The 17,548-nt window shown below is 38.4% G+C and overlaps 1 protein-coding gene across 1 annotated transcript in view; it reads right to left on the bottom strand.

Annotated features, from left to right (window-relative positions):
- The window catches only part of LOC121951149 (piezo-type mechanosensitive ion channel component 2), a 99,476-nt gene that overhangs the window by 20,202 nt on the left and 61,726 nt on the right, over positions 1 to 17,548 (bottom strand). Inside the window, 16 exon segments of the mRNA XM_042497396.1 lie at positions 167 to 270; positions 1,367 to 1,435; positions 2,306 to 2,427; positions 3,154 to 3,243; positions 4,216 to 4,363; positions 4,425 to 4,433; positions 5,189 to 5,297; positions 5,992 to 6,147; positions 6,150 to 6,237; positions 10,338 to 10,503; positions 10,610 to 10,711; positions 11,979 to 12,183; positions 12,278 to 12,478; positions 13,589 to 13,711; positions 13,828 to 14,004; positions 16,895 to 17,055. Coding sequence (XP_042353330.1) covers positions 167 to 270; positions 1,367 to 1,435; positions 2,306 to 2,427; positions 3,154 to 3,243; positions 4,216 to 4,363; positions 4,425 to 4,433; positions 5,189 to 5,297; positions 5,992 to 6,147; positions 6,150 to 6,237; positions 10,338 to 10,503; positions 10,610 to 10,711; positions 11,979 to 12,183; positions 12,278 to 12,478; positions 13,589 to 13,711; positions 13,828 to 14,004; positions 16,895 to 17,055 — 2,030 coding nt within the window.

Here is a 17,548-nt window from a genome sequence, read left to right as displayed (position 1 = left end):
TTACTTAATAGATAGAATTAATTTTTTGGAAATATTCAAGCAAAGGCAGTATTTCAAAACTGTAGTTCTACATCCTCATCAACAACAAAAACATGTAATTAATCGGCTGTGACAGAGAAAGTGAGAAAATAAAAATCTCGTTTCACAGTGAAAAATTTAACGTCACCTGAAATGCAGACTTCTTTGGCTGGTCCTCCTCTTTTTTCTCCTCCTCCTCCTCTTCCTCCTCACTGTCAGTTTCAAACAAGTAATAGTCTCCACTTCTAACCACTGAGGGGGCAGAGGGTAAAGTTAGTCGCTATATTCAGTCAAACAAAGGCTGAGGTCAGTCATCGGTTTTAAACAACAGTTCCACTTACCGTTAAATTATACACAATTCACTTCATATTAAACGTTTTAATGAGTCTAAAGTGAGTCACGATTCAGAGACACTTTTAAAAACATCAAAGACATGACAGCATGAAACAGAAAACACATAAAAATGTTACCATGAGTATGACTATGAGCACAAAGCACAATGAAAGGCGTCTATTAAAGATTCCAGTAAGCACAGCCGCCTTCACTCCACAGAGTAGGTGACTCCTGTCTACAGTAGTTAAGTGTCAGAAGCAATGGGATAGACGAGGCTGACTTATGTCCTTGAACAGAACCGCAGTGGGCGGGAGGTGAGGGAGGATGCTGGGAGATGAAACATCAAATGACAAAGAGATAAAAATGGAGAAATAATTTGAAAATGTTGTGGGGGTGGAGTATGACATGAGACATGAGTTCAAACCAATCAGGCGACCACTGTATTCACTCAGAAAGATGCTTTTTTTTTTTTTTTACCAAAAACTGTAAAGGTAATAATGTTATATTCTGGTCCAATTGGTTTTTTTTTTCAAATTTTCTCCTGTTTGGTGATCATGTCTACAGGCAAAGAATGAACAAACCCTTCATCCTTTATTCCAGTACTGAGAATAAAGGCGGGTCGGGCTTCATGTCTTTGCATGAAAATATTTTAGAGTGATTCTCAACTGTGGGCTCTTTAGGTGAGACCGATAGTGTCAAGCACAAACTCCAGCCATTAGTCATTTTCTCTTTTCAACGTTGTGTCTATTTAAGGCGACCCTGCTCTGCTCCGCTACTGACACAGCTTTATAGATCATCTCGAAACTGAAGTGCCTCTCCACACCAGAGCTACAGGTGACAAGGGCCCCTTAAATAGAGACAGAAAAGGACTAAAGTCTGGACGGAGCGATGCTGCCGTGCGTTGGCGCCCTCAGAGCCCAGGGGCAGTGTGGGAATCCTCAGCGTTCTGGTCAAGGACACAAGGGCCAATCAGAGTGGAGGAAGAGAAAAAAGAGGGTTGTGGGGGTCAACCTACTGGAAGCATGGTCAACCCACGGCCTCCACCACTGCTTTTTTTTGGTCTTGGCTTTCGTTCGATGTGCTCCTAAAATTTCACAAATACATCAATGCAACATTTCATAAGAAAATTAATTCTTCTGCAAACTTCAAGGCATGTTTATATTTTTTTACTCCATGAAGATTTTCTTTTAGATCAAATACTTCTCATAATACATCATTACAAAAAAATATGTTAAAGGGGACCTACTAGGCTTTTTCTAAATTTTCAGTCATGTACATTGTATCATTGTTACAAAAAAAATGGTAGGGTAGAGTAGGGAGAGGTAGACAAGTTTCATTTCACTTCAAATTTAAATAATACGCTTTAAGTGTAAATACATTGTTTGGCCACTACAAAAATTGTCTAAAAAGCTGTTCCCGGGAGCCTGATTGCACCGGTTAAGCGGCATAAAGTTAATACGTCCGCCGGTGTTGTATTTCTGTCATTGCCAGTGGAAGCTGTGTGGAGCTGGAGCTGATAATCTGACTACTGCAGAGTCATTTGATGTGCTAGTGAATGGTGATTGTAATTATATATTATACTCATAAATGTCCTAACTTATATATTATAATTAAAAAGCCAGATGTTAACAGGTCTTAGTGGGGGTTTTTTGGTGCAGTGATTTACAAATGGTCGTTCTGTGGATCAAGTATTCCTTTAAAGAGACAAGCGCTTAAATGGAGCGTCTCAGAAAGAGGGTGAATACAGCTGATCCACTGCAGACAGGATGAGGAAAATAAAGTGTTTTTCTGAATATTAAAGCATGTAAACATCTTCTAGTATGAACCTGAAGATGAGCATAATGGGTCCCCTTTAATGAATCCAGGCACTAATACACTCACTCATCTCAGCAACCTCATTATCAACTTCTCTAACAGTGACTGCACAGAGAGGCCCCCGCAGCCTTCGTCATACCATCATCATCATCCTCCTCCGGCTGGACGAGGGTCTGTCCTTCTCCAGACTCCTGCGCCATGCTCAGCATCTTCTCCTTGCCCCTCTTAAACTTTTGCTGCCTCACTTTAATGCGCTCCATCCTGATTAGATCAGAGAGGCAGTGAAGAGACACAAAGTATCGGCACAGAGGAACATCACAGACTATAAACATCTCCAGGCTTCACATGGAAATTAGTGTACGTTATGAAACAGCGGAGTACTCATTAGAGCGGGTGAGTGGATATGATCAGAGCTCAGGAGGAACTCCTGAGGTAACTGTAAGTGGTGGAAATACATTGACTTCATGTACTGCGTTATAGTAAGCGATGGCTTACAGGAAACACAAAAGACTGAGCCGGTAGTCTCTTTTAATGCAGAACAGATTTTAGATGCCTTTCTGAATCATGTCTGCTTATCTAAAACTGTGATTAATAAAAGATATTCAAAGTCATGAAATAGACTTGGCCGTGCTTGATGTTGACATTTTTGTTACAATCAAAAAATCCCATGAAAACATCAAAATCAGCAACCAAGCGATTCCATTTCTAAGTATCACCTGTGCAGCAAAAGCCTGATTTATGGGGTTACTCTGAGCTCAGTCCCAGTGTGTGTGTGTTCCACTGAACGTGTCCAACAAAATGTTAAATCTAATCCAGAGGAAGACAACTGATTGATTTTGTTGAAGTTATGTGTATATAAATATGTAAATGTTAACATTAAGCCTTGGAATATAACTTTTACATTTTTTTTCTAGTCTTGAAAATTGTACACAAAAACCCAAAACAGCATAACACCACAGAGAATAAGTCAAATATCTGGAGTCTCACTGTCTCTTCAGCTGCTCCACAGATTTGCGCTCCTCCTCCAGTCTGGCTCTCACTGCCTTCACTATCGTGGCCTGGAAAAGCTCCGCCCCTCTGAAACGCAAACAAATGTTTGATGAACGAGTGGAACACTCAGTTTTTAAGGTTGAATATTTTAATTATGACAATAATGGATGAGGATGCTTCAAATAAGTGCATGTATTAGTAACTGTTTTAAACATTGTTGTCTACTGAAATTAATATCGTGAAAGTTTTAAATAAATTGGCATTCAACCAACCTGGAAGAGTCTTGTTTAGTCTGGCAGTCTGACAGTTTTAAAACGTAATGCAATGTCAGAGCAAACTGTTTTTCATCAAGAAAATCCAATCTCAGGTTTTTTTTCAGCACTGTAGCCAGGCTGACAGAGACGCCAAGTACTACTGCCATTATTATTAGTCACACCTCCACTATTATTATATACATATGACTGTTATTGCCACATACATAAACTACAACACTTGCATTAAATTTATTAATTTTTATGTCTATTACTATTGTTAAATGATGTTGCTGTGCATCTCTACTCATTTCTCCCTCCTTCTCTTATTGTTCTTTACGACATCCGTTTGGAGGGATCCCTCCTCAGTCGCTCTTCCTGAGGTTTCTACAGCTTTTTTTCCACGTTACAGAGTTTTTTGGAAAGTTTTTACTTAGTCACTGTGAGGCTCCAAGGAAAGAGGGATGTTGTTTGCTGTAAAGCCCTCTGAGGCAAATTGTGATTTATGTTAATAGGCTTTACAAATAAAATCAATTTAAACTGAGTCTTCTTTGATGAATGTGGTTTAAATACGTTATGCATTTAGTTACAAGGTGTGTGTTTACACTTTCTAAGACAGCTGGGCTTTCATCATTTGTGCAGACGGATGGCAGTTCTAAATGTGTTTGCAAAGCACGAAATAATTCAACAAAATATAAGTGAATCCCAGATTTGTGCATGAAAAGTTTATATGCACACTTTTAGCACAGATTTGTGAACGAGGCCCAGTGTCTCTATGCAGCAGGCTGGCTCAACCTCATTGGCGTACCTGCACGCGAGGATCTGTGACGCTCTGATATCAGCCACCACGTGCAGGAAGTAGTAGCTCATGAAGACGCGTCTCTGCAGCAGCAGGAAGGCGAAGCAGATGCTGTCCCAGATGATCCCGGCCTCATTGCTGGGCAGCTCACACAGCTCTAATGATAAATGCAATATAAATATAAATATAAATAAATTTGCAAGGATGTTAAAACAGACTGTTATTGACTGTTATTACAGTATTTTTTTATATTTTGTTATATTATTATATCTGTTTCACTGAGTATTGTGGCAGTGTTTTGTATTCACTGCAAGTCCAGCAACATCAACACAAAGACTAAACTGACCTTAATATATAGGCCTGAAAAATAAACAATTTGTATATTTCACGATTTGTGCTCCTCCTAACAAAAGGAGGGTTTCCATTACAGACTTGCACAAAACTTCAGGCATATTTTCGAAATGTCGTTAAAACACAATTGCAAGATGACTGTATGCAACTTCTGCTCTTGTGATAACATATACATGGAAGCAGCCACGTATGAGGGTTTTTTGGGAGGAGATAGTCGATCGATGATTTCACAGAGGAATTGTGGATTAAAAACTCAACTTTTATAGTTATGCTGCATCGTGCCTGAGGAAGTCAGTTTCTACCCATGAGTACATAACCATAACATCATGTGACCTATAAAAGCGATAAAAAAAGTGTTTCCATTGGAGTTTTGTGAAATATGTTGATTTTTTTTAATTTCCTGAAATACCACATTATGTGAGTGTAAAACTTTTTTTGCAATAAATGGGAGTTTTTTTCCAAAATTGACATATTTTCTATTCGCAATTTTAATTTGCGCAATTTGAGGGTTAATGGAAATCTGCCTACTGATGGGGACGTCTCACCTGCTTGTGAAATCTGGCTACACAAAAAACACAAATGCACAAAGAAGGAAGAAAGAGAAATATTGAGTCAACTCACTGGTGTTTGCTTTGGGTGATGTTGATGTTGTATTCCTTGATGGTGCAGGCCAGACTGAACAGCTGGATCAACCAGCAGCGGTTCTCAATCAGAGAGTTGATGTAGCCACAAGCCAGGATCTAAGAGCAAGAGTCAGTTATTATATATTTAAATATAGAAACATCTTTAAAGGAACAGTTCACCCACAAAATGATTATATTTTTTTAAAGTACATTTTTTCTAGGTTATTTTTTTTGGTTTTGTTTTATTGTGTTTACTTTTTTGTCTCTTTCTTTTTATTTAATTTAATTTATTAATTTATCGGGCCAATTTTGAGGTATATTTCTTGTACTTTTTCCAATTTTTTTTTTTGCAAATTTCGGAATAATTTCATTAAAAGTTGCTCATGCCTTCTTCCCATGTCTTGAAAAAATAAAGCCAATTTGCTCATGTTTCAAAGGATTAATAAACAGGAGCTAGGAGTTAAGATTTGTAAACAGATGTTTTTTATTTAGTTTTGTTTTTGTTAAATGCAACCCCCCTTTTACTCCAATTAATCAAGAATTTTCTACACTTTTGAATTCTTCACTCACCACACAAGAAAATCAACGTTTTCTTCACAAATTCAACGTAACATAGTTGATATGTAAATAATCATTTCATGACTGAAGCATTCCTTTTGTATCTCTGATGTCACATAAATACACAAACAGGTTTATAGTGAATGCGTTTTGTCTGTATTATTATATTGCCTCATATGTGCTGTATTCAGGATTTGACTATCATGAAAGTAATCAGCTGATCCTCATAAACAAATAAAGAGAAGCTCCTCACGGACAAAACGTTCTTCATGGTGATCACAAAGATGTTGTACGCGATCAGGAAGTCCCAGTAGTGGAGGATCTTTTTGATCGGTTTGAGCAAAAGCTCGCCACCGAACAGCAGGAAGTAGAAGCAGGCCACCAGGTAGCCCATACAGAAGACGCTGATTAGCGCGTGGTCCCCGTGATGAAGATGATGGTGAGGACAAACCAGAACAGGTAGCTGAACATGATGACCTTCAGCATATCCAGGTAGGACCTAGAGGACAGCAGTTAAACCAATATGCCGTTTTTTTTTATGTCAGAAAGATAATAAATCCAACAAAAAACTACATTACAGGGATGGCTATGCCACTGCCAGTAAACACAAAAACAGCATCCACATGCTGCAATCATGACATATCAAAAGAAAGAGAAGAGTGTTCACACATTGTTCCAATATAAAAAAAATAAAATCCAAATGCTTACCTATAGTCAAGCCTGATAGAAACAGCCTAAATTAACAGTTTTTGTAATTATACAAACATTTGTGGTGGTTCGTTAAATGGATATTTTTCTAGTTTTGAAACCAGCTCTGTATCATAACAATGTATGTTTGCATGTGTGTGTGTAAGTGCACTGTGGTAAACTTCCCTCCTTCTAATCAGTGCCTCGATCTCTCGGCTCCTCTCCACGCAAAACTTTTTTTCGTAAATTCAGAAATTTGTGTTAAAAAAAATAATAATATCACAAACAGCTTTGTCTCTTGGCTGTCCAAAAATACAACTTTTTTTTATTTTGTCTGATTTGAGTTAGGATCAAGTTCACAACCTGATTATAGTCACATGAAGCTGGAAGTAAAGATTATGGATCCCGGCCAACTGAGGTAATTTTTCCTGTGAGGATCAAGCAGCAAGCTATGGAGCTAAAAAATGAAGCCAACACAGAAGTGCCAAAAAACTGCTTTTCCTTGAGTTCCTTGAGCTGGCTCCAAAACAGAGAAAAATCTCCAAAGACCTCCATGTTAAAATGCTCACCTTAACAGTAGAAATAAACATGTTTACAGCCTGGTTGGTGTCTATGGCTAACTAAAACATTCATGACAACTAGACGGGGTGAATTTTTATATAACTCACCCATTTACGTTGTATTAAGGGTTTATGTGTAATGCAGAATTAAAGGCAGGGCGCTTTGAGTGACAGACTGTCTGCTAATAGTGTCCTTGGCTTCTCAGTCAGTTCCAGTTCCACCCATTGCTCCTCCAACATATCGCCCAAATATGGTCACTTCTGGCTCCAAAAAAAACAAGATGGTGACGGTTGTAATGCTGTGAGGCTTCAAAATAAGAATCCACAGACCGGTGAGTGACGTCATGGTGGCTACGTCCTTTATTTTTACAGTTTATGGCAAGGACGCATGCTTACCACACACTGAAAATCAAAACAATATTTCAGTCCATTTCTGGTGCTGTGTGCATAATCCGCCCATCAATCACACTTAGTGTATCACTTAGTGTCAGGACACCGGTAAGTCTGATCAATAAATGTGAACCAGAGCTGAAACCCGACTCCTGTCACTCAGCGCAGGTACCTCTGCACTTCTGTATGACCTGTGCGTGTCTAACACGCTAAAAGCACGGATCCTGTGTTATTATGTAAGAGACCATTTAACATGATGTGTGAGGTGAAAACAAAAGGAAGCATTCATTTGATGGATCAGGGGAAAACATGGGACCACAACAACAGCTGCAGTGTTTAGGAAGCGGCTCTGATGAAGTGGGTTTGGATCAGACGACGCGTTGATGGGCCGGAATAGCTGAGTGAGTGTCCTTCTTCATCAGGGGGGAGAAAATACCTTTTCCATACTTAAAAGCTATTTATTGAGTTTAGAGTACAGGGCAAAAGCGTCTGAGTCGCGGAGTGACGGACAGAGTTCACAGGAGTTTTTGTGGATTATGGATTTCTCCCCCACCCCGTATCCGTTAATTCGATCCTGGAGGGAAACGATGGAATAAGTGCAGAGCTGCTGTGGCGTGGACAGACGGGGCTGTGCAGCTCGCTTTCTCTCTACTAGGGCTTGTTGATGGACACAGAGTGCGTTAATAAAAGACTTGTCCACTTTGCGCATCAAAACAGTGGAATGTGAAGAGCACATAATCAATGACTGTGGACAGGTCAGGATGCTCTCGCTGTCTTTCTAACTCGCTCTCTAATTCTCTGCCTCTCTCAAAACCCTCTCTTCGCTCTTTTTTTTTTTAATGTGCAAAGTCAGTATCCAGCTCTGGATCCAAATATCGGACGACAGCCAAAATTCTGAATTATGCATAAAGCGGGTATTCAATAACGTCTCTGACATGAGCTACTGTCATCTGTCCTCCCTTTATTTATCCAGGATAAGGGATTTGCTGAGCGAGTATGTTCTTATTCAGCACCGCTCCACTTAAGATTTCTACAGTTACACAGTTAGCAGCCAAGTACAACAACCGTTTTCTACCATGCTGGCCTCCGAGCAGCTCGACTACAGACACGGGGGTATGCAGACACTCACTGCGTACCCCAGAATCTACACTTTTTTTGACTTAAAGCCCACTTCTGATTGTTTAAAAAAATCCCCCATCCAATATGACTGAATGATGGCCTCCCTATTTTCACAGGGCTAGACCATGTTGTTGTGGTTTGTGCCATCCTGTATCTAAAATCCTTTTTCTTTTTATTGTATTATTGTACTTAATTTTATTAGTTATACAATTAGCTTATATATTTTGAGTTATTTGTAGTGTAAATTGCTGGTTTGTACCGTCAATTTGTGAATCTCAAATAAATAAGAGAAAACAACTTATGAAGACAAAACGAGAGAAAAAAATAAATTGGGCTATAAATAATGTGGTGCAACTTTATACACACACACACACACACACACACACCCACACACACACACACACACACACACACACACACACACACACACACACACAATCATCAGCTCCTGCTACACACACAAAGTATTTATTTGGGGTTTTTTTTCAGCCACTTGAGGGCAACAGAAACAGGTTTGGAACACAATATTAATATATCATCCCCTTTAACACTGATGTGGTTAATTTGATAGCAAAACAATTGTTTATTTACACACCTAACGGTTACCGAGCAACATTATCATTCATTTGGATTAGCCAAAATCCAATCAGATTACTTCTGAAGAACTGGGCTCAGAACACCAAAGACCAAACAAGCTGTTTCTGCGTATACTACAACAATGGTAAAACTTTAAAGTTCATATATTCTTACAAATGTATAAATAAAGCTTAAACTCAAACGTGGTCACCACAGAGTCTTAATGATTGGATTAAAAACTGCTGCTCTGCTCTGAATTCTCTGGAAAACCATCCATATAGTGAGATGCAACCCACATATGATACAAATATAAACAGCTTTTAATAGTGCGGCTTGTTTTGAATGCATTTCACTAAATTGTCGGCATCTGACATCGTTAAGCGTCAATTAACCCGGCTACTTCACTTCCTTTCCATTTCTGTGTCTTGTCGTCCTCCATATTAATGCCGCTTCAGTCAAGCTCCAGTGACACCAAAATTATAATTCAAGGGAATTTAATGTAAAATCTAATTTAAATGTTGAAATAAAAGTATGAGTTCTAGTGCCATGTATTTTCTCCATGTGGGCCTAATAGGAATTAAATATAATTATGGCTTTGCGATTGTATGTCTCCAAACAACAGTCAAGTTGCATTTACGGTTTACATCCATGTCTGTGAAAACATCTTCTCCTCTGCAGCACAGAAGATCTCTACAATCAGCACAGTTTTAAGGTGGATGTTTAAAATTAACTTGTTTTAATTGACTCGTTGTATTATATTGCTTTATTATAATCTATTTTTTAAAATATTTATTCTGACAATATTATTTTATTTACTGACATTGTGTGTTTTAATTGTTTGTTTTATGTTTTTATTGTGTACTCAAGTCTCCCTTGAAAATGAGATCTTAATTTTAATGGGACTTACCTGATTAAATAAAGATTAATAAAAATGTCATCACTTCATCGTTATATCCAATAAGACATTTGTGTGAGTTTTTGTCCTTAGAAAATTAATTCTTCAGTTACGGCCAGAAGCGTGTTATATGAGATCACAGTGACCTTTTACAACCAAATTTATCATTCATCATAATGTCCAAGAGGATGTTTGATCCAAATTTGAAGAAATTCCCTCAAGGCGTTTGTGAGATATCGCGTTCACGAAAAACACAACATACATAAACATTAATCCTCTGGTCACGGCTATTACCGGCGCAGACGCATAAAAAAACACACTTGGGCCACTTCCTGCTGCTGTGTAAATGTTATAACATCAGTGCTGCTGTACCTGCAGTGGATGAAGTCGGGGACGGGGTTGTGGACGCTGAAAGAGGCTGCGTCCAGGTCTCTGCAGATCTCCACGTTGTCTCCAGCCATGAGGCGGACTGCTGCCTTGTTCTCATCGTCAAAGACCTGCCTCTGCATGGAGGCACACAGCAGCAACATGAAATCATCTAGAAAAGAAGGGATGAGAGAAAGAATCTCATTTATAACACTTGAACCTGCAGTGACAGTCATCGTTATCGTAGCCACAACATATCTGCTGCTGAGATGACGTACAGATGAGAAACGATGGATTGGGTTGAGTGCGGAAATCTGGAACATAGAGCCACTTGACCACGTTGGAGTCTGTAGTAGAGTTGGGAAACCTCCAAGGATAGTCTGGAATGAAAACGTGCGCCATTATAATATTGGACATGTACTTTAAAAAGTATTTTAAAAAGGACAGGACTGACAATGATGGTAACAAAACAAGACAAAGTACATAAAAAGACAGAGGAACTACATCTTTTATGTGATTTCTTGTTGTCCTTGTACAGTTAATTTTGTCATTTTTTAAACAATTTGTAGGGACAGGTCATCCTTGCAATTAAAAACAGATGTTTTTACTCTTGCTTGTACTTCTATTTATCAGTCTAGATCAGAAAAACTCAACATACGTTGCCAAGAAATCCCTTATGCAAAATGCCAAGAAGCCAGAGGTCTATTAATAACCAAATATTGATAATTAATATATAAATAATGAGCCCAATCTTCTATCAGGGGGACGGGGATCCCCACCTGGCATTTTTTCAGGTAAACAAGCTCTATTTTAAATTTTGTTTTTTCACACAAGGTCTGTGGATGATCTCGAGTAACCAGGTCATGATTTTTTGGAAAGAGTCACTGATGGTGGGTTTTTTTTAAAAAAAAAAATTTCCTGCACTCTGAGCACTGCGAGCCGAGCGCTATCTAGTTTCATTATAATATGGAGAGAATGCAGACATCTCTACGACCATAAAATCCAACACTCGGCAACTCACATCATAATAATCTAGATCGATAAATAGCACTACAGGTAAGACGAAAAATATGGATTATTGATTTTGGAGTGAACTGTCCCTTTAAGACTTCAATGTTCTTCTGAACATTGATTAAACAAACTTTTTTCCTACAGGATAATTTAGAAGTAAATACTATACATAGCTATTTTTGAGACTAAAATCACCTTGAGATATAACCCCGACACAACACTGACAGTTTCCGTTTAGTTATAAATCATAATAGGGCTAAATGTTTAGTTAACAGACCAAGAATGAACTAACAGCAGTTTGGATAATTTATTAAAATACCAAACATTTGTTGTTGGCAGCTTCTCAAATGTTAAGAATAGCTGTTTTTGTTATTTATATCATATAAATTCAATAATGAGGGTTTGGGACTATGACTCAAAGAAAAAAGGAATAAAAGATTTCACCTCATTCTTTGGTAACTTGTATTGAGTATCTTTCCCCATATTTTGACCTTTACCACACTAAATTAATACTCAATTGACTGCAAAATAAAGGTGAGATTAATCTATAAGGAAAATAGTCCATAATTGCAGCCTGAAATCATAGCAATAACCAGCTGTCAATCTTTTTCCTGGTTATTGTAAGTACAATCTGACCTTTACAGGCTGCTGGTGGGATCCCGATGCAGACAAAGTACTGGAAAGTCAGCATGCAGGCCAGGAAAAAGCAGTATTTGGGCCAGATCTCGGCGATGGCTTTCCTCCTGCGTCTATACATGACTGCAATCAAGGCGAAGGCGTGAAGCATGGCGTAGAAGTCCATACGCTGCCCGATAACATTGACCCCCAACAGCAGGCACGTCTGAGGGAAACACATGAGGAATAAAGACGTGATGAGTTTGATGCAGCTGGAACAGATTTCACATTTTTTTTAACGTCTTTCCCGTTTTCTCTACCTCAAGTCCAAATTTGTAGAAGAAATAGTTGATGAAGTATTTGATGAAGCAGATGATGCCGATATCCAGATGCTGTCGTGTGATATCATGGAAGATAATCCTGGCAGCGGGAGGCGACAGTTTGTTCCTCAGTCTGAAGTATTCCTGATGGCGGTAGATGGTCACCTCGAATGCTAACAGAGCCAGCATCAGGAGGTTGTTCTGCGCAGACGGTGACAGAGAGAATATCTTTAAATATGTTTTTCTATTGTTAAGAATACATGCTGACAGTTTAAATGATTAATTTTAGTCATTTATCAAATAAAAGCATCATTTTTTCAGATTTTTTTAATTTGAAAAGAAGTCTGTTTAAAGTCAAAGAATCATTTTTGACTTATAATTTTAATTTTTGACAACTTATGCTGGGATTTTGTCATATTTTCTGACACTTTATACCCAAAACTCAGTTTGATAAACTGTATTTAAAGTTTATCTGATGGGCTTCTTTAGCTTAACAACAGTGCCACTTTGTAAACATAATATTTGAGGTCTTTTTGATGAAGAAAATATTCTTTCGGCTACTGTTTAAGAGGGAGTGACTTCCTGGAGTCTTTTGCCATGTAAAACAACAAAATGTCAATTTTATTTATTTATTTCACAGGTATATTGACCATGTGGGTGTTTCCCAGCAATTTCCAGAAGAGCTCACCATCAAATTGCTGAAAAATGCAACTGTCACAGAAATTTTCAACAGTCATAAGTTTTTGGTATCAAACATGGGATAGCATGGATTTTTTTTATGATGTTCCTAAAGGTCTTGGTTTCTTAACGTGGCATTTTAGAGGGATTTATGACAATTTTTATCAATTGCAGAGTGGTCAAAAATACTTAAAGTTAGCACCAAATCTGCATAACAAATGGTATAAACCCATAAATTGCTGCAACAACTTATGAGACATAATTTCATGATTAGAAAAACACACCAAGCTGAGCTTTACCATAAATGATTCAGGCTCGCAGCTCTCAGATGATGTACACCACTTCTATATGACGTCTACGGTTGACCTGTTGTCCCCCTTTATCTTTGTGGTGAGAAAAGCTAACCGACTGCTGGCTCCAGCTTTATATTTAACAGATCTGAGATTGGTATCGATCTTCTCTTCTAACTTTTAGCAAGAAAAGCATCATTTGGGTTTTTCCCAAAATTAATTGTAAGTAACTTTTATAGTAGCTTTTATTTTCATTAGCAAAATTAAAGTTATTCTTCTTTTGTTATGAAGATATCCTGTGTATACTGCGAATTTTCAGCTGATGAGTGTTTTCAGTCCTCACCCTGAGGTAGCCCAGCAGGTCACCAGACTTCTCCAGGCCAACCCAGTTTGCCGGATCCACCGGCCCCTTATACAAAAGGGAATCCTGCATCTCAGTCATCTGGTCCGGTAAGTAGCCATTTGGCTGTGGACAGAAAACACAGGTGTATAAATATGGAATCCATTATCAGTCTAATTAAGAACAGTGAAGTTCCTCTTTAGCGATATGAAGCGTCAAAAACATGTTCTGATTAAATTCACCATAGTGCAGTTCTTGGAGTAGGATGGTGGGTCTATAGACTTTAGCTGGTACAACATTTTGCACACGATGATGACACACGTCCACACAGTGCAAACGCTGGAGGCAAGGGGCCGATACTGGCTGTAGGGCAGCGCGAAGGCCCAGGACGCCAGGAACACATAGTTGAACAGAGACACCTGAACAGGAGACAGCACAGGTGATGAGAAATAAGAAAACAGCTCATTTAAATCTTTTTTATTCCACTACATCAGCCACATCCAAAGTCCAGCACTGAGGCCAATCGTGCCCCCCTGACTGTTCAGCTTGTTGTTCAAAAAATAATATATGTGGCCCCACACATTATTGCTTAATATAGCAGATCACTTTGCATTTAGGTTTACCTCACAATGGCAGGACTACCACACAGTTTGCAGACATGCACACGTGTTTTCATGAACTGACAGAAAACAAGCAAACAAATAAAGTAACAGCAGACATTTCCTGCTAGACAGCAGACGTGAGCACAGCAAAGTAGGGATGTAAGAAAATGTTGCTACCTATAATAATTGGTCAGACAACATAATTCACACATAGCTTTTTTAAGTCTTATTGCACTTGGGGATACAATCAACAGTCCCAGCTAAGTTATCAATCATGGTAGGGCTAAATGAATAGTTCACAGACTGAAACTTAACTGACAAAAGATTGGATATTTTATTAAAATACCAAAAAATTGTTCTTGTCAGCTTCTCAAATGTTAAGACTAGCTGCTTAACTGTTATTTATATTATTATAAATTCAGTTTTGTGGGTTTGGGCCTTTTGGTCAAACAAAAAAAGGAATTTAAAGATGTCACCTCATTTTTAATAAGCATTTTTACCAACTGTAGCTTTAAGAGAAGCGAGGAGTCAGAAGTCAATGACAGTATAAAAACATTAAATCAATGCAACCACGAAATGGCCTTGAGCATGCAATCATAAATGTGCAGAAAAATTTCAGGCTAATTGGTCAGGTATTTTGTGTAATTAGCTGCAGACAGACAGATACACGCACAAACACACACCTGCAGACAGACAGATACACACACAAACACACGCCTGCAGATGGACAGACACACACACAAACACACACCTGCAGATGGACAGACACACACACACACGCGCACACGACTGAACACATGATCTCCTCCTGGCAGACGCCTGGCAGAGAAAAGGAAAGAAAAATAATGATGAAGGGCAAATAAAAAAAACACAAACGCACACATTAAAGTCGAGGTCATGAACCGGAAATAAAAGATCAGACATTACATAAATCTAAGTCTATAAAATTGAGTTTTAATAAGAATTTAAAAGCCTGAGGAGCTTTTCCAGAAGAAAGCCCTCAGTCAGTTTGTTCCAAACTCAAAGAGCCGCGATGGTTTCCATCCAGAAACTGTAGCAGCTACTGCAGTTAACCGAAATACCCCCGGACTATTATCTGGCGAGTCTGTGGCGCAGCAGACAATCCCGGTTTATTTCAAATTGGTTCAAGGTGGCTCAGTGTTTCACGAGATCAACTTACTTCAAACAGCATATGAGCAATAAAATGTACCAAGAAAACCTTGAACAATTATTGAATTGATAAGTCTTTGCCTCAGAGCTGTAATTAATGTTCTTGATTAAAACAAATTGTTACATGATAGTCTTTTAAGTGCAAACAAATAAATGGCCTGAGGATGCCGCTCATTCATTTTACATGCAACAAAATTTGGCAGTGTAGCATCTTACATAATGTAAACCAGATGAAGCAAAAAACACTCAAGAAATCCACTTTTATGAATAATAAAAAAGTAGAATTACTGCCATGTGGTTGTCTGTCTCTATGCACCAGTCAAGTTGCACTTAAAGTTTATATCTGTGAAAACATGGACGCTTCACACACATCTTTCCCCGGGAGCTCAGAGGATCTCTAAATCAGCACAGTTTAGGCACCCAAGATTAGTATCACCAATTCAGTATCCAACCAAATGTCTCCCATTCTGTTCCTGAAGTATGATGTCGAATAACGGAAAGAAAAGGGTTTTTACAGAATATTGTGATGTCACAGCAGAGCTGACCTTTGACTTTTTGGATATAAAATGTCTTCACTTCATCATTTGTGTGAAATTTTGTCATAATCAGGCTATGAATTCCTAAATTATGGCAAAAAGAAGAAGTGGTTCACTGTTCAGTCGAAGTGGATGTTTGTGGTAAATTTGAAAACACTACCTGTTTTCTTTTTTGGGGGATTTTGCTTTTATTAGTTATGGATGCCATGTACCATATTTGAGGACAGTACCTTATTGCCTTTTTAAAATATTGGGTTTACAAGAAAGAGACGAATGCAAGGCCATGGTGACTTTGACCTTTGACCACCAAAATCTAATCAGTTCATTGTTGAGTCAGAGTGGATGATTGTGCCAAATTTGAAGAAATTTCCTCAAGGCGCTCCTAAGATATTGCTTTCACAAGAATGAAAAAGATAAATGGACAGACAGCCCAAAAACAAAGTGCCTCTGGCTATCGCTGGCTCGGAGGCGTATTGATTTGCAGTGTAGCATTTAGCACAAAATTTAGGAAATCCACTTTAAACAAACAGCTTTCATCACAGTTTAACTATTGGTAAACACTTTAAGCATGAATCAAAAAACACTCCAGATTAAAAGCAAAACTACAAATATAAGTAATCTACAAATAATAGATGTTGTACTGATTCTGATTTGTTATGTTGAGTTAGAGCAGCACAAAGGAAACACAGCACTTTGTCGTGTCTGCCTGGGTTTTTAAGAGTAGATTCAATGAAGAAATCAAACAATCGATTGTACTATAGTCCGTCCGATACTGAATTTTGTGAGGCTGATAATAAAGAGTTTAAAAAAAATATCAGTCAGTAGATTCAAGGCCAAGAAAATGACCTGCAGGATGATCTGGAAGCCTTATACTCCCTGAGATGACAGACTAGCGTTGAGCAGAAACAAAGACAATCAAAGTCAAATTGACTGATAGGTGAGCATGACTCCCTGTCGATGTTGCAGGTGTTGCACTTTGTTAACACATCTATATCTCATACCTCTTTGACAGAGACCAGGACGATGTAGCAGGACACGATCTTGATGATGTGGATCTCCAGTAACCACCAGATGAACAGCTGCAGTTTGTGGAAGTACTCCAGGAACTTGAGGAAGAGCACGGTCAGACGGTCGACCACCAGGTGCCATTTATTCTTCAGATCTGGAGAAGAAGAGATGAAAAACAGACACACTTAAATGGAAAAACAACATGACTGAAGAGGTGCTAATGTATAGGAGCGTGTCCAGGTCTCATCTCTTTTATTGCAGCAGTATGTCCTCTGTTTAAACACTCTTATTCCTCTGCTGGCATTTTGCTGAGGCGTCTTCTCATACATCAACTCAGGCGAGAACAGAGTGATTAGATGATTCTGTCTTTACGACTCGGCAGAAAGTCTGGAGATATTCTTTGTTTATAACATATCACATGAAGATACCTAGTAACAAGTACTGTCTGTGTAGCCAAAAAATGATACATCTGAATCAATCCCTCAATACAGTGCACTGCCCTGCTGCTTTAGATCTGCATAAATCCACAAGTGAAAATAGACCCCAAGTAATGCTTTATTTATTTATTTATTTTCCAAGCTCTATCCTTTAAATCGTGTCCTGGATGGTTAGAGTTTAATTCAAACCTGTTTGAAAACCTCTTTTCA

The sequence above is a fragment of the Plectropomus leopardus genome, chromosome 12, assembly GCF_008729295.1.
Source record: "Plectropomus leopardus isolate mb chromosome 12, YSFRI_Pleo_2.0, whole genome shotgun sequence".
Taxonomy (NCBI): domain Eukaryota; kingdom Metazoa; phylum Chordata; class Actinopteri; order Perciformes; family Serranidae; genus Plectropomus; species Plectropomus leopardus.
The sequence above is the reverse complement of the archived record's forward strand: the minus strand, read 5'-3'. Positions and strand labels throughout refer to the sequence as shown.